Consider the following 13,777-nt stretch of genomic DNA (forward strand, 5'->3'; position numbering starts at 1 on the left):
TCACAGCTTACAAAACTGAGGTGTAGGTAATTTTCTTAAGGCTACATAGCTCATAAGTCGTAGAACCTCTATTGAATCAGAATTTTCCATAATATTTATCACATTATGTCTTAGTCCATTTATGCTATTATAACAAAATGTCACAGACTGGGTAATTTATAATGAACATGGATTTATTGGCTCACAGTTCTGGAGGCTGGGAACTCTAACATCAAGGTGCCAGCAGGTTTGGCAATTCTGATTCTAAGATGGTGCCTTAAATGATGCCTCCTCTGGAGGGGAGGAACACTTTGTCCTCACATGGCAGAAGGCAGAACGAAGAGACAAAAGGGGGCCCAATTTACCCTTTTATAAAGTCATAAATCCCACCCACGAGGGCAGAATCCTCATGGCCTTATCAACCTCTTAAAAAGGGTCACCTCTTAATACTGTTACAATGGCAATTAAATTTCAACATGAGTTTTGGAAGGGACAAACATTCAAACCACAGCAACCATCTAACGCATTATATATTTTTACTTATTTATCTCCCTCTACCCACTGGATTATAAGCTTCATGAGAACAAGTTATTCATTCATTCCTTCTTTCATTTATTTATTTATTTACTGCTATATTCCAAGCCCTTTGAACAGAGACTGGCACATAATAAGCATTAAATAAATATTTGATTGAATATGAACCAAGTAGGGACCCAGAGAAAGAACTATGCATATTATCTCACTTTATAATGGCTACAATGTTGAGATAGTAGAGTATGTATTATTTTGCCTCAATTTTATACAAAAAAAATATTAACAAAGTGAAATAAATGGTTTAAATCACAGATGTAGAAGAGTCTAGACATCAGGATTACCAGTCCATAGCTCTCTCCTATTATAAAACAGTCTATTCTTAAAATTTGAGGTAAAAGTCAGAAAAGATAATCAGAGAAAAGTGTGAAAAATAAGTATTGGGCTCATAATAAAATCTTTATGAAGTCAGTGCATCCCCGACCACTGTGGAGAATGCTGTGGTGGAATAATGAGCTGTTTCAGTATTATTGTTTTCAGCAGACTGTCAGCATAGCTTTCTTTCTCAACTGAATATTTCTAAGAATGTAGTTTCAACCCTAAGTCAAAATTACTTAGTAAAATTTCTGGGGTTTTTTGTATCCAGAAATCATTACTAACTTTATTTGAAAACCACACACACAAAAAAAGATTCAAAATGTGTCTATTTTAGGTTTCCCAGACAGCAGCTTGAGTTATAATCACTAATTAAATATTTAAAGACTTCAAAGCAGCATTTAGAGAAATAAGTGGGTAAATGCAACATGGCCATTGTACTTGAACCTCACAGGGTTTTGTAAATCTCAATTACTTAGTGTTTATAAGCTACCATGAGATCATTGGATAAATAATAGATAATAATAATTAAGTGTTATTATTACATGAAATGCATTATTACATTTAAGTGCTCATGAAAATTGCTAAAATTAAAGAGTGCCGAATGGCAAAGCCCATACAAATAATTTGAAGTGTGTCTCATTCCTTTAGTCTGAGCCCTGAGAGATGTTTGAAATTGGTTAACTGCCATGAAAAGTTGAAATGTTTTTATAGATGGGGAAACAGAAGTACAAAGAGATACAGAGCACACACAGCTAGAAACAAAGCATGGTTTTCCTTGATCCCAACCTGGCACAAAGATACAGAATCATAACTGAGGCAAGACCCACTTACCAAACAAAACAATAAAGAAACAAGTTGTAAGCTCTAGTTGATAGCAATCAGCATAAACTTGCTTTGCAAAAACCAGCAGGTCTTTGTTCTTAAAATAACTGCTTTGGCTTTGCAGATGCCGCTGCCAGGAGCCCTGTACTATCAGTCATGGTCAACCTCACCGTGTTCTTTGACATCGCCTTTGACGGCAAGCCCTTGGGGTGCATCTCCTTCAAGCTGTTTGCAGACAAGTTTCCAAAGACAGAAGAAAACTTTCATGCTCTGAGCACTGGAGAGAAAGGATGTGGTTATAAGGGTTCCTGCTTTCACAGAAATATTCCAGGGTTTATGTGTCAGGGTAGTAACTTCACACGCCATAATGGCACTGGTGGCAAGTCCATCTACGGGGAGAAATTTGAAGATGAGAACTTCATCCTAAAGCATACAGGTCCTGGCATCTTGTCCGTGGCAAATGCTGGACCCAACACAAATTGTTCCCAGTTTTTCATCTGCACTGCCAAGACTGAGTGGTTGGATGGCAAGCATGTAGTCTTTGGCAAGGTGAAAGAAGGCATGAATATTGTGGAAGCCATGGAGTGCTTTGGGTCCAGGAATGGCAAGACCAGCAAGAAGATAATCAGCATTGCTGACTGTGGACAACTCTAATAAGTTTGACTTGTGTTTTATCTTTTTTTTTTGAGATGGAGTCTCGCTCTGTGGCCCAGGCTGGAGTGCAGTGGCACGATCTCAGCTCACTGCAAGCTCCACCTCCCGGGTTCACACCATTCTCCTGCCTCAGCCTCCCAAGTAGCTGGGACTACAGGCGCCCGCCACCACGCCCGGCTGATTTTTTGTATTTTTAGTAGAGATGGGGTTTCACTGTGTTCGCCAGGATGGTCTCGATCTCCTGACCTCGTGATCTGCCCGCCTCAGCCTCCCAAAGTGCTGGGATTACAGGCGTGAGCCACCGCGCCCGGCGACTTGTGTTTTATCTTAACCAGCAGACCATTTCTTCTATAGCTCAGGAAAGCACCTCTCCAACCCATTTGTTCGCAGTATCCTGTCATCTTTGTGCTCTTGCTGCAGTTCCCTTTGGGTTCCATGTTTTCCTTGTTCCCTTCCATGCCTAGCTGGATTGCAGAGTTAAGTTTATGATTATGAAATCAAAACTAAATAAAAATTTAAAAAAAAATAAAATAACTGCTTCTACTGATCAAGGAGTCAGAGTCACAGCGAGTTTTCACCTAAGTTTCCATCTATGCTGGAAATCAGTGTCAACATCAATATGTTCAATTATAAGCTATAAGCTTGAAAGATGTTTCAATTTTATAAAATTAAATGTAATCTTCTTAGTGTAGCTCTAAGTTAGTTTATAGTGTGAATAGGGATGGTATGGCTGCCACACAACTTTCTAGTTCTTCAACTTTCTTCTTCAGTAAATTCTTCTCCCTGTATCCCTGGGAAAATGGAGAAGTTCCTTTATTTTCAGACGAGTGAAATACCGAGAAGACTGTAGAGTGTTTTTTCTAGTCATTTGCACAAGTGAGTATAAATGAGTAGGGGTCAGGGATCTTCCTTGCATAACTATGAAAATCAGTGTGTCGAAAGTTTATAAATAGAGGTGAGGCATTGAGCAACAGGTGAGCGTATTTGTTAGGATCTTTCTGGCAATACTTTTCCCTTTGGCCTTTCCCAGGAGCACGGCTCTTTTGTATTTGTCACCCAGGACCTGGGTGCCTGACTAAATAGCATGGCTTTAGACAGAAAATAACTCTCTAGCCATTGCGGAATACAAGCGTAAGTTGATAAACTTTTTTTTTTTTTAACTCTGCCACTGTTCGTTTTTCTCCCTTCTGAACTTGAAAACAAAAATTGATCTGACTTCTACAAGAAGATTTTGTTTAGAGTACCATAAGCTACTAAACAGTAAGATATTTCAGAAATATTTTAGAAAGACTCATGAACAAAAGATAAATTAATCAAGATTAGTATAAAATGTCCATTCCTTATTTAAAGTAAAGTTATATTTGACCAGGCATGGTGGCTCACACCTGTAATTCCAGCACCTTGGGAGGCCAAGGTGGGTGGATCACTTGAGGTCAGGAGCTTGAAACCAGCCTGGCCAACATGGTGAAACTCTGTCTCTACAAAAAATACAAAAATTAGCCAGGTGTGGTGGTGCAAGCCTGTAATCCCAGCTACTCAGGAGGCTGAGGCAGGAGAATTGTTTGAACCCGGGAGGCAGAGGTTGCAGTGAGCTAAGATCGCAGCATTGCACTCCAACCTGGGCGACAGAGTGAGACTCCGTCTCAAAATAAATAAATAAATAATAATAATAAAGTTAAGTTATATTCATGGAAAGTTGAAAAACATTTGAAAGCATTTAAATCAACACGTTTACTATTTATTGTCAAACATGAAGTTATAGACATAGTCAAATCTCTATAGACAACACACGGTCAGTGTATATTTTCCAACCAATTTTGAAAATAGTGTTTATTTGCTTTAAACATCTATGGCATTTTTAATTCTCACATCTCCATTTTCCTTAACACCAAAAATATTGTCCCATCTTCACAATAAAAAGTCACAAGACTGTTTTAAGTACTAGGCTATCTTTCTGAAAAGCTTCTCTTAAAATGCTTTTATTGCTTACGGAGTAGTTCTATGTTATGGTCTTTCCCCGCTCCCCACTCAATCAGACCTCAAGATACATGATACATAAATTTATTTCCCTAAAACTATATTTTTACATTTTCTCTTGGTTTGTTTATTTAATACAATTTTCCATAAAATCTAACTCATTTTTCTTTACAATCAGCATTGTAAGCCCACTCCAGGGACTGCATTTTTTTTCGGTCCAATCTAAAACTGGTGTTCTTGTTTGTCATTTTCTTCACAAAACTTCCGTCAATGGCTTCTGTTTTTATTTGTAACTTTCTTAAATGTCTTGAGATGATACCTTGATGCATCTGAAGTTTATTGGGAAATATAGGAAGAAAAGTTAATGATAAAATTATGCAATAGTCAGTGCATTAAATTTGAATAGCTACATGTTTGTTGATAAATAGGCTTTGGGGATTCCAGGAGTTGGGGAAGATCTACTCATTGGATTCCTTCTTGTCTCTAGGAGCAGACGATACAAATTAGGTATGCACATGTAGCTTTTTGCCCAGACACTCTTTGACCTCTATTACTGCCTTAGTTCTCTTAGACTCCGGTTGCCTCTGACAGCAGCCTGCATGAAACCACTTTTTAACATAAAAGCTTCTTAGTTTACCTAATTCTACCCCTGTGTCATTTTAACCAAATTTTCTCTGCCACCCCGCTGCAGCATCTCAGAGGAATACTTAAGGGAAAGTTAGACCAGTACAGTTAGTATTTTATTTTCATAAGTCGGAGTCTCACTATTTTGCCCAGGCTGCTCTTGAACTATTGGGCTCAATTGATTCTCCTGCCTCAGCTTCCCAAGTACTTGGAAATATGGGCATGAGCACTGTGCCAAGCTCAATAGTAATACTGGTGCTTCTTTCTTGCAGTGCTGTACTATATTTAAAATAACTTCTTGTTGTTTGTAACCACTTGCAAAATATTTCTGATTTCTTCCCAGGTTGTAAAGTGCACCAAATTACTATTACTTTGAAATGGTAACTTTATGGGCCTATCTACATGCCCCTTTCATAGAGAAGGAAGAATTCTTCATTATATTTTATTTTTATTTTTTTAGATGGAGTCTTGCTCTGTCACCTGGGCTGGACTGCAGCGGTGCAATCTGGGTTCACTTCAACTTCCTTCTCCTGGGTTCAAGCTATCCTGCCTCAGCCTCCCTAGTAGCTGGGATTACAGGTGCATGCCAACATGCCCGGCGAATTTTTGTATTTTTAGTAGAGATGGGGTTTCACTATGTTGTCTAGGCTGGTATCAAACTCCTGATCTCAGGTGATCCACCCACCTCAGCCTCCCAAAGTGCTGGGATTACAGGTATGAGCCACAGCACCCAGCCAAGAAGGAAGAATTTTTGTAAGTGGTTAACGTGTTCTATCTGAAGATCAGCAAAAGGAATAAACTACATTAGCAGATTTAGTTTAGCTATTTGCTAGCAATGTGAATTTTGGCAAATCCATCTCTCTAAGTCTCTAAAATAGGAAAAGCAATACCACTCCTAGTGTTTTGAAACACAGTGACCATCTATTGCTGTCAAATTCCCAGCATTCTTTTTCCCTCTGGGAACAGCACCTTCCTACCTCCTGTAGTTCTGATACAATGGTTATTTCTGAGAGCCCCATCAATCTCCTGACCACAAGGTTTAGCAAGTGACACAGACATAGCCAATCAGAATACTGCAACCCTCTCTTTGTATTATAATTGGTCCCAGGTATGGGCACATGACCCACAAAGGGCCAATTGAAGTCCCTCTTTGAGTTTTGCTATATGATCACACAGAATCTCTCCTCTAGGACAGCAAGCACTGAGAAATATGTGAAGCCAAAGCCAGATGGCTTTGGATTTTATTTTCAGGCCAATTATTGGAGAGAAAATCTGAGGTGAGAGTTTGGGACAGAGTTAGAGATGCCCCTGAAGTTTTAAATTAAGCCTTTAACACCCTCCCCCCACCCCCGAAGGATTCCCTCTCCTTCAATGCTTACACTAGTTCAAGTTGGTTTGTGCCACTTGCAACTGAAAGGGCTCTGAGTAATAGAGAGGGTTAAATGAGACAAAGTACGTGAAGTATAAAGATATGTACAAACATAATGTGTAATTATCACTCTCAGGGAATGCCATGCCACACCCCTAAATTTATTATGAATAAAAATTGGTATCAGAGAAATAGAGTCAGGACTATATGATGTGGGATCATTTCATAAATATGACTATGGTGTACTGATGACATGACCTCCAATTATGACCCATACAATCCATAACCAAAATTTAGGGGCCACTTTCCTCCTGAAGTATACCCTGAATTTCTCTCTCTCTTTTTTTTTTTTTTTTTTTTTGAGATGGAGTCTCACCTGTCACCCAGGCTGGAGTACAGTGGCACGACCTTGGCTTATTACAACCTCTGTCTCCTGGGTTTAGGTGATTCTCCCACCTCAGCCTCCTGAGTAGCTGGGATTACAGGCATGTGCCACCACACCTGGCTAATTTTTATATTTTTAGTAGAGACGGGGTTTCACCAGGTTGGCCAGGCTGGTCTTGAACTCCTGACCTCAGGTGATCTGCCTACTTCAGCCTCCCAAAGTGCTGGGATTACAAGAGTGAGCTACGCCCAGCATTCTCTGAATTTCTACAGAACAAGATATGGATAAGACAGTACAAACTGAGCTCTGATGAGCCACTCTACATGATAAAGTTTCGAAAATTGCCTAAAAGCACAAATCATTTAGATATACTGTCAAAATACCACAGAATTGCACCTATTCTTTTAAATTACATTGTACACACTTAGTTTATGTCTTCTATGTGAATGTTCAAAGAACAGAGACTGTTGTGATATTTTGTATTTTTGTGTCTACTGTGACTATGATGATTTCTCCTCTGTCTTCTACCACCCCCCACCTTCAGTACTAAATTGGGTTGTTACCTTAAAAGGCAAAAATTAGTGACTATATTTGTCCCTGTTGAAACAGGGAATAAACAAACAGCTGCGGTTAGTGCATAGGCATTTAAGACGTTCAGAATGCAGATTGTGGTTTAGATATCTGTCTCAAAAATGGGATTCCCAGGATAGGAGTCCATTTAGAAATTAACACAGTGTACAGGTAGAGCAAAGACATCGAAGATAAATAAAATCTCGAGGACCAGCTAAATTCCTTTATAAGCACAATGTTAGTAAAATACACAATAATGTTAATCTAACTCTGTGACATGTGGGCAGACAATTTTCTGACACATCAGAAAATAAATAGGGCAAATCTGTTTTTAGTCTGTGTATTTCCCTCTTTACCAAATGGAAAAAAAATCCTGCAATTTTGCACCAAGATCCTGTTTGTGAAACACAGAAGGCATATTAGTGCAAAACAAGAATGCCACATTTAATTTAGCTCAATATAATGACTATTTGAGCACACATTGTGTGACAGAGACTGAGCAAAAGAGTGGGCATACGAACTGGTTAATGATCTCAAGTAGAAAAGTAAAAGATAAAAGCCCAATCTACAAAATGTACAAGACAGAAATTCTCTACTTGGCCATATGGAGAAGGAGGGTTTGAAACCACACATTTTGACTCCTGATCAGGTGTTCTATCCACTGTATCACAGGTTCAAGATTCCACATGTCTATGTTTATGCGTTCCCACCCTGTTTACATCAGGTCAACAAATAGAATGTGTATTACATACTCCATGAATCCTGTAGGAGAAATAAACTTAGCTCAAAGGAAATAGTGGGTAACTCTCACTGCGCATGGCTGGGAAGCTTCTTGATGGAAGTAATCTGTGTAAGATATTGAAAAAATGGTTTTTCCTTGGATGAGGATGAGAAAGAGCGGTCCAGAGGTAAGAAAATCATGATGAACTTGGAGGACAGTTTAACACACCTAGAGAGTAAAATAAGTAACCCTGAGGAGTTAGAAGAGAAATCCCCTTCCTAGATTATTTGTTCTATTTTAAGCAGGGAAACGCTTGGTTGAAGCTATAAATGAATTAATTATTCTTCAAAACCACTGAACTGTACAAGTTTCTATGGCTTCTAGGGCTAAGGGGATCTTGTTCTCATAATGAAGTGGAAGCAGCTATTAACATAAAATAAAAATCTAGATCTGTACTTTGCCATCTTGGCTTCATTCCATCAAAGCCATTCTCTCAAACAGTATTTGCACAGCACTGCAGTCATAGTTACACATCGGGGACAGAATTGGATGGAACCCATTTCTGGTCTCCAGTTCTTTATCCCAATCCCAACCCCACACTGTCCATCATCCTGGTTAATTAAGAGAGGGTCTTCCTCATTAGAAAGTAGACTACTTTCTGTACACAGGCCAAAAAATCAGTCTCCTCAAATAAAGCCAAATATTATATTTCAAGTTTGTCTTGTCCTTCAAGGTAAACTGAGTTTCACTCTCTCTTCCAGCCCCAGTGAAGGTGTAACCATAATTGAAAGGCAAAGCCAAAATGCTGGGAAGTTGAGCCAGGACAATCTACAGGCTGTGGAATTTATCCTGTGTAATTGAAAGTTAAAAGCCACAATTCCTGCTCATCCACAATGTTTAACCATACTTTGGCTGAAGATTCAAGTAAAGGTTTTCAGTCTTTCCATTCTATTTTTAGTTCTCATGATGCATCAACCAAAATGTAATCATAATGTTCTTGCTGCATTATTTGAAAGCTCTCTAAGCTTAACCTAAACAATCAGACTGCTGGAAAATTAGAGAAAATATGAACTTTTCAGCAGATTCTCTAGGAGAAAATAGGATTTTGAATTACCTTATTAGAATCAAATTACATGTAGAAGAATATTACAATTATTTTATAGTTTTAATTTTTTTCCACTCACAAATGTGAACACATGCTAGGTCAGCACACTCTTTTTGTCTGTGTTAGGAGCAAACCAAGTTTTGCCTTCAGTTAGTTTTCCGGAAAACATTTATTGAGCAGCTATGGTGTGTCAAATAATTACAAACAAGACAAGCAGGACAAGGCCTTTGTCCTTGGACAGAAGAGATAATGAACAAAGTAAGCAAACATGTGCATTTAAGTGTGCAGCACAGCATTACAGACATTATGAAAGAAATTAGGACAAGACACACTTGTTGTATGAAGTTGACTATAGGTCTCAGAAAATGAGCCATCATCATAGGGAACAGTACATGTTTGCCAAGTACTGTTGAGACATGGCAGAATGGTGAGGTTGACAAGGGATTAGGGAAGGGTACTCCAGCAGTCACAACAGGAGCAAAGGCAAAGACACATGGGTAGGCTTAGTCCACTATTTCTCAGACTTGTGTAGTATTTAGATCTCTTATAAAGGAATATATTTCTCATGTATCCTGGAGTCAACTTAGATTATACGCATAGAAACATAACACTAAGTATAAATTCTAATGCTTATAGCTGTTACATAACTATAAAACCAAATAGATGAACAAATTAATTATAAAGAAAAATATATAACGAGTATCATTTAAATAATATCAGTTTAATGGTATGACTGATAATTTTTGCTAAAACAATATTGTCTTGATTGCTATGAATCTTTTGAAATTGATACGCCTATACTACTTTGTCCTAAGTGATGATTCAATTATTTCATCTTTTTTTTTTAAACAAGAACCATTGCCAAATCTTTGTACAGCAAGCCGTGACATCACTTGGCCTTCATTTGTAAAAAAATCTGTCACTTGAAATATTGTCTCCTCTCTTTACTCATTAGTCCATGATGATAAGGCAAGTTTGTGGTATTAGTAAGAAAGTTGTCATCGCTGCAGGGGGCGGTGGCTCGTGCCTGCAATCCCAGCACTTTGAGAGGCTGAGGCAGAGGGATCACTTGAGCTCAGGAGTTCCAGACCAGCCTGGGCAAAGGGCGAAACCCCGTCTCTACAAAAAATATATATATAAAAATATATATACATATATACACACACACATATATAATATAAAAAATATTAAAATATATATATTTATATATATATAAAAATTAGCTGGGCATGGTGGCATGTGCCTATGTTCCCAGCTACTGAGGAGGCTGAGGTGGTAGAATCTCTTGAGCCTGCGAGGCAGAGGTTGCAGTGAGCCAAGATCGCACTGCATTCCAGCCTGGGCAACAGAAGAATATCCCATCTCAAAAATAAAATAGGAAGTGGTCATCATCCTAGACCCTTATTACTCAAAAAGTGTTCCAGGGAGTAGCAGCACTGGCATCGTCTGGAGCTTGTTAGAAATGTCTTGGGCACTACAGGACTTACTGATTCGGACTCAGTGCCTTAAAAAAAATCTCCAGGTGATTCCTATGCACACGGAAGTTTGAAAAGCACTGATGTAGATGATTCAAAGTAGGCTTATATCATTTTAAAATTTTCAATGAAAATTAAAACGTAAAATTTCTCATAGATGCCTCTGGAACTTCTGATGATCCCTCTCGCTAACCCATTAGGGGAATTTAAAGAAATTCAGCTGGACTGAAGCATAATTTCAGAGGCAAAAGGTAAGGCAATCAATAATGTTGGAGAGATAACAGAGACTGGTTTGACATACGAAAGAGTTTGGACTCTATCCGTTAATCAATGAGGAGCCACTGAAGGATTTTAAGCCCTAGAGAGAATAATGAGATTTGCTTTTTTTAGAAAGATTATTCTGGCTGTAATCATGGATTAGAGAACTGCTGACTAGAGCCAGGGAGACAAGCTAAGGACTTATTTTAATTGCCTGGGCAGTGAGGAATGACCTAGTGCTGAAGCTGAGGCTAGAGAGGAGATAGCAAAGAGGTAGTTTGGTGACTGATTATATGTCAAGTTTCCTAGATATCCAACTCAGGTAGAGAATGCAATTTGAATAGCAGGTTTAGGAAAAAGGATAAGTGTACCAAAGTGTACATGCTGAGCTTGTGCTACCTTTGAAATATCCATTGTGGAGATGTCCAATGGGCAGCTGCTACAAGGGTCTGTCTGGAGATACAGATTTGGGAGCAGTGAAAGAGATTGCAACAAGAATCATCAGAGAGGCCGGGCACGGTGGCTCATGCCTGTAATCCCAGCACTTTGGGAGGCCAAGGCTGGCGGATCACCTGAGGTCAGGAGTTCGAGACCAGCCTGGCCAACATGGTGAAACCCCATCTCTACTAAAAATACAAAAATTAGCCAGGCGTGGTGGCAGGTGCCTGTAATCCCAGCTACTGGGGAGCCTGAGGTAGGAGAATTGCTTGAACCCAGGAGGCAGAGGTTGCAGTGAGCTGAGATCGCACCACTGCACTCCAGCCTGGGATACAAGAGCAAGACTTCATCTCAAAAAAAAAAAAAAAAAAAAAAAAGAATCATCAGAGAATAACTCATAGGGAAAATGTGGAATTCAAAATGATCGCCTTACCTTGCTAAATAATCTACCCAGTTAAACGGGGTTCCTGGTGTTTATGAAATGTCTACTTTTGACCAAAATTTTATACTTATATATTGTCATACTATTGTCCTACTATGTTAACAGGATTAATATTGTCCTACTATGTTAACAGGATTAATCACATTGTCTTATTTATTTATTTATTTATTTATTTATTTATTTATTTATTTATTTATATTTTTTGAGACGGAGTCTCATTCTGTCGCCCAGGCTGGAGTGCAATGGCACGATCTTGGCTCACTGCAACCTCTGCCGCCGGGGTTCAAGCAATTCTTCTGCCTCAGCCTCCCAAGTAGCTGGGATTACAGGTCCTGCCACTGCGCCTGGCTAATTTTTGTAGTTCTAGTAGGGATGGAGTTTCACCATCTTGGCCAAGCCCGTCTTGAACTCCTGACCTCATGATCCACCTGCCTCAGCCTCCCAAAGTGCTGGGATTACAGGCGTGAGCCACTGCGCCCTGCCTAATCACATTGTTTTAGAAATAATTTAGCTAGTCATTATTTTTCTAATTTTTGAAGATGCCCTGAAAAACCTTAGAAGAGAAGTATGATTTTTTTTTTCTTATTTGAGAAGAAAATATTTTATGGTTAGGTAACCCTTTTTTTCTGTCTAGAGAAGGCTAGACAGTAGCAGTCTCCTTTTTACACATAATTCCATAGTCATTTCTTATTGTCTGGAATGGCAGAAATCAATCATTATCAGAAAGAAAATCTCACTAATAGATCATTAGGCAGGTGAATTGTTTTCAAAACTGGAAAAAGACAGTTTTTCATGTTTCCCATTGAGTCATCTGTCACATGGAATTCACTAGAGATGCAGGGATAACCTGGAAATCCCTAGTCTTTCTGCTCCTCCCTGTCAAACAACCTTATTCACTATTTTTATTATTGTTTCCTTCCCTCTTCAACTGTCTCTATCTCCACCATGAAAGGAAAAGTCAAATCATTTCAGGTCCTGAGTCATCCTTAAGCCTTCTGACTGAGGCAACCTATCAGACAAGATCCCAGCATACCTATTTCATGGTGAAACTGACCTTGGAAGCTAACACCAGGGAGTCATTGTCATAACAAAAGTTCCCTCCCAAGGGAAGAGACTGTGTCAGGTGACAACCCACCTACCCCTATCACTCCCACCCAGTCCCAGTCCCAGTCCCATCTTCTCTGTGTGAGTTGAACCCAGAGGCCTAGGATAAAACTAGGGTTGTAAAAAAAAAAAAAAAAAAAAAAATGTTTCAGTAGTGTCAGTTATTAAATTTAAATAAGACATTCTCTTTTTTTTATTTTTTGAGACAGAATCTTGCTCTGTCGCCCAGGCTGGAGTGCAGTGGTGCAATCTTGGCTCACTGCAACCTCCGCCTCCTGGGTTCAAGCAATTCCCCTGCCTCAGCCTCCCGAGTAGGAGGGATTACAGGCACTCACCACCATGCCCGGCTAATTTTTGTATTTTTTTTTAGTAGAGACGGAGTTTCACCATGTTGGCCAGCCTGGTCTCAAACTCCTGACCTTGTGATCTGCCCACCTCGGCCTCCCAAAGTGCTGGGATTACAGACATGAGCCACCGCGCCTGTCCAAATAAGACATTCTGATAGTCTTTTCTGAAGATAAAGGCTATCCTCAAGTGCACCTCAACAGTGAGAGTAAAAGCAAGAACATTAGATATGTAATGATGTAATTGAAGGGTGGTGTTCCTACTGTCAGTTCCCTAGCAGAGGCCCTGTCTACAGGCTGGCTCCCCCTGACATTGGCATCTAGCTAAGCCTCTGTTGGCCATTCTACCTACCATTTTTCCCCATGCCTAATCTCAAAGCTGTATTCTCGATTTCCTTTTCTAAGACTGCTCTTCAATCTTGATGTCCACTAAGAAATGTTCTGGGTCAGCTGTTCTCAAACTTTAGCCAGCATGAGGATTACCTAGAGGATTTGTTAAAACACTCCACCTGTGAGTTTCTAATTCTGTAGGTGGAAGGTGGAGCCCAAGATTTTGCAATTTTAACCACTTTCCAGATGATGCTGATGTTGTTTATCTTTA

General features: G+C 39.3%; 1 protein-coding gene across 1 annotated transcript; it reads left to right on the forward strand.

Moving 5' to 3' along the window:
• The first annotated feature begins 1,854 nt into the window (after positions 1–1,854).
• LOC116477410 (peptidyl-prolyl cis-trans isomerase A-like) lies at positions 1,855–2,364 on the forward strand. The gene has a single exon (XM_032761728.1). The coding sequence runs from the start codon at positions 1,867–1,869 to the stop codon at positions 2,362–2,364; it is 498 nt and encodes a 165-aa protein (XP_032617619.1). The 5' UTR covers positions 1,855–1,866.
• The last annotated feature ends 11,413 nt before the right edge of the window (positions 2,365–13,777 follow it).

This window comes from Hylobates moloch, unplaced genomic scaffold (genome assembly GCF_009828535.3).
Source record: "Hylobates moloch isolate HMO894 unplaced genomic scaffold, HMol_V3 SCAFFOLD_11, whole genome shotgun sequence".
NCBI lineage: Eukaryota > Metazoa > Chordata > Mammalia > Primates > Hylobatidae > Hylobates > Hylobates moloch.

Coding starts and splice junctions, on each gene's coding strand:
- LOC116477410 (XM_032761728.1), top strand. CDS start 1,867: ATGGTCAACCTCACCGTGTTCTTTGACATCGCCTTTGACGGCAAGCCC.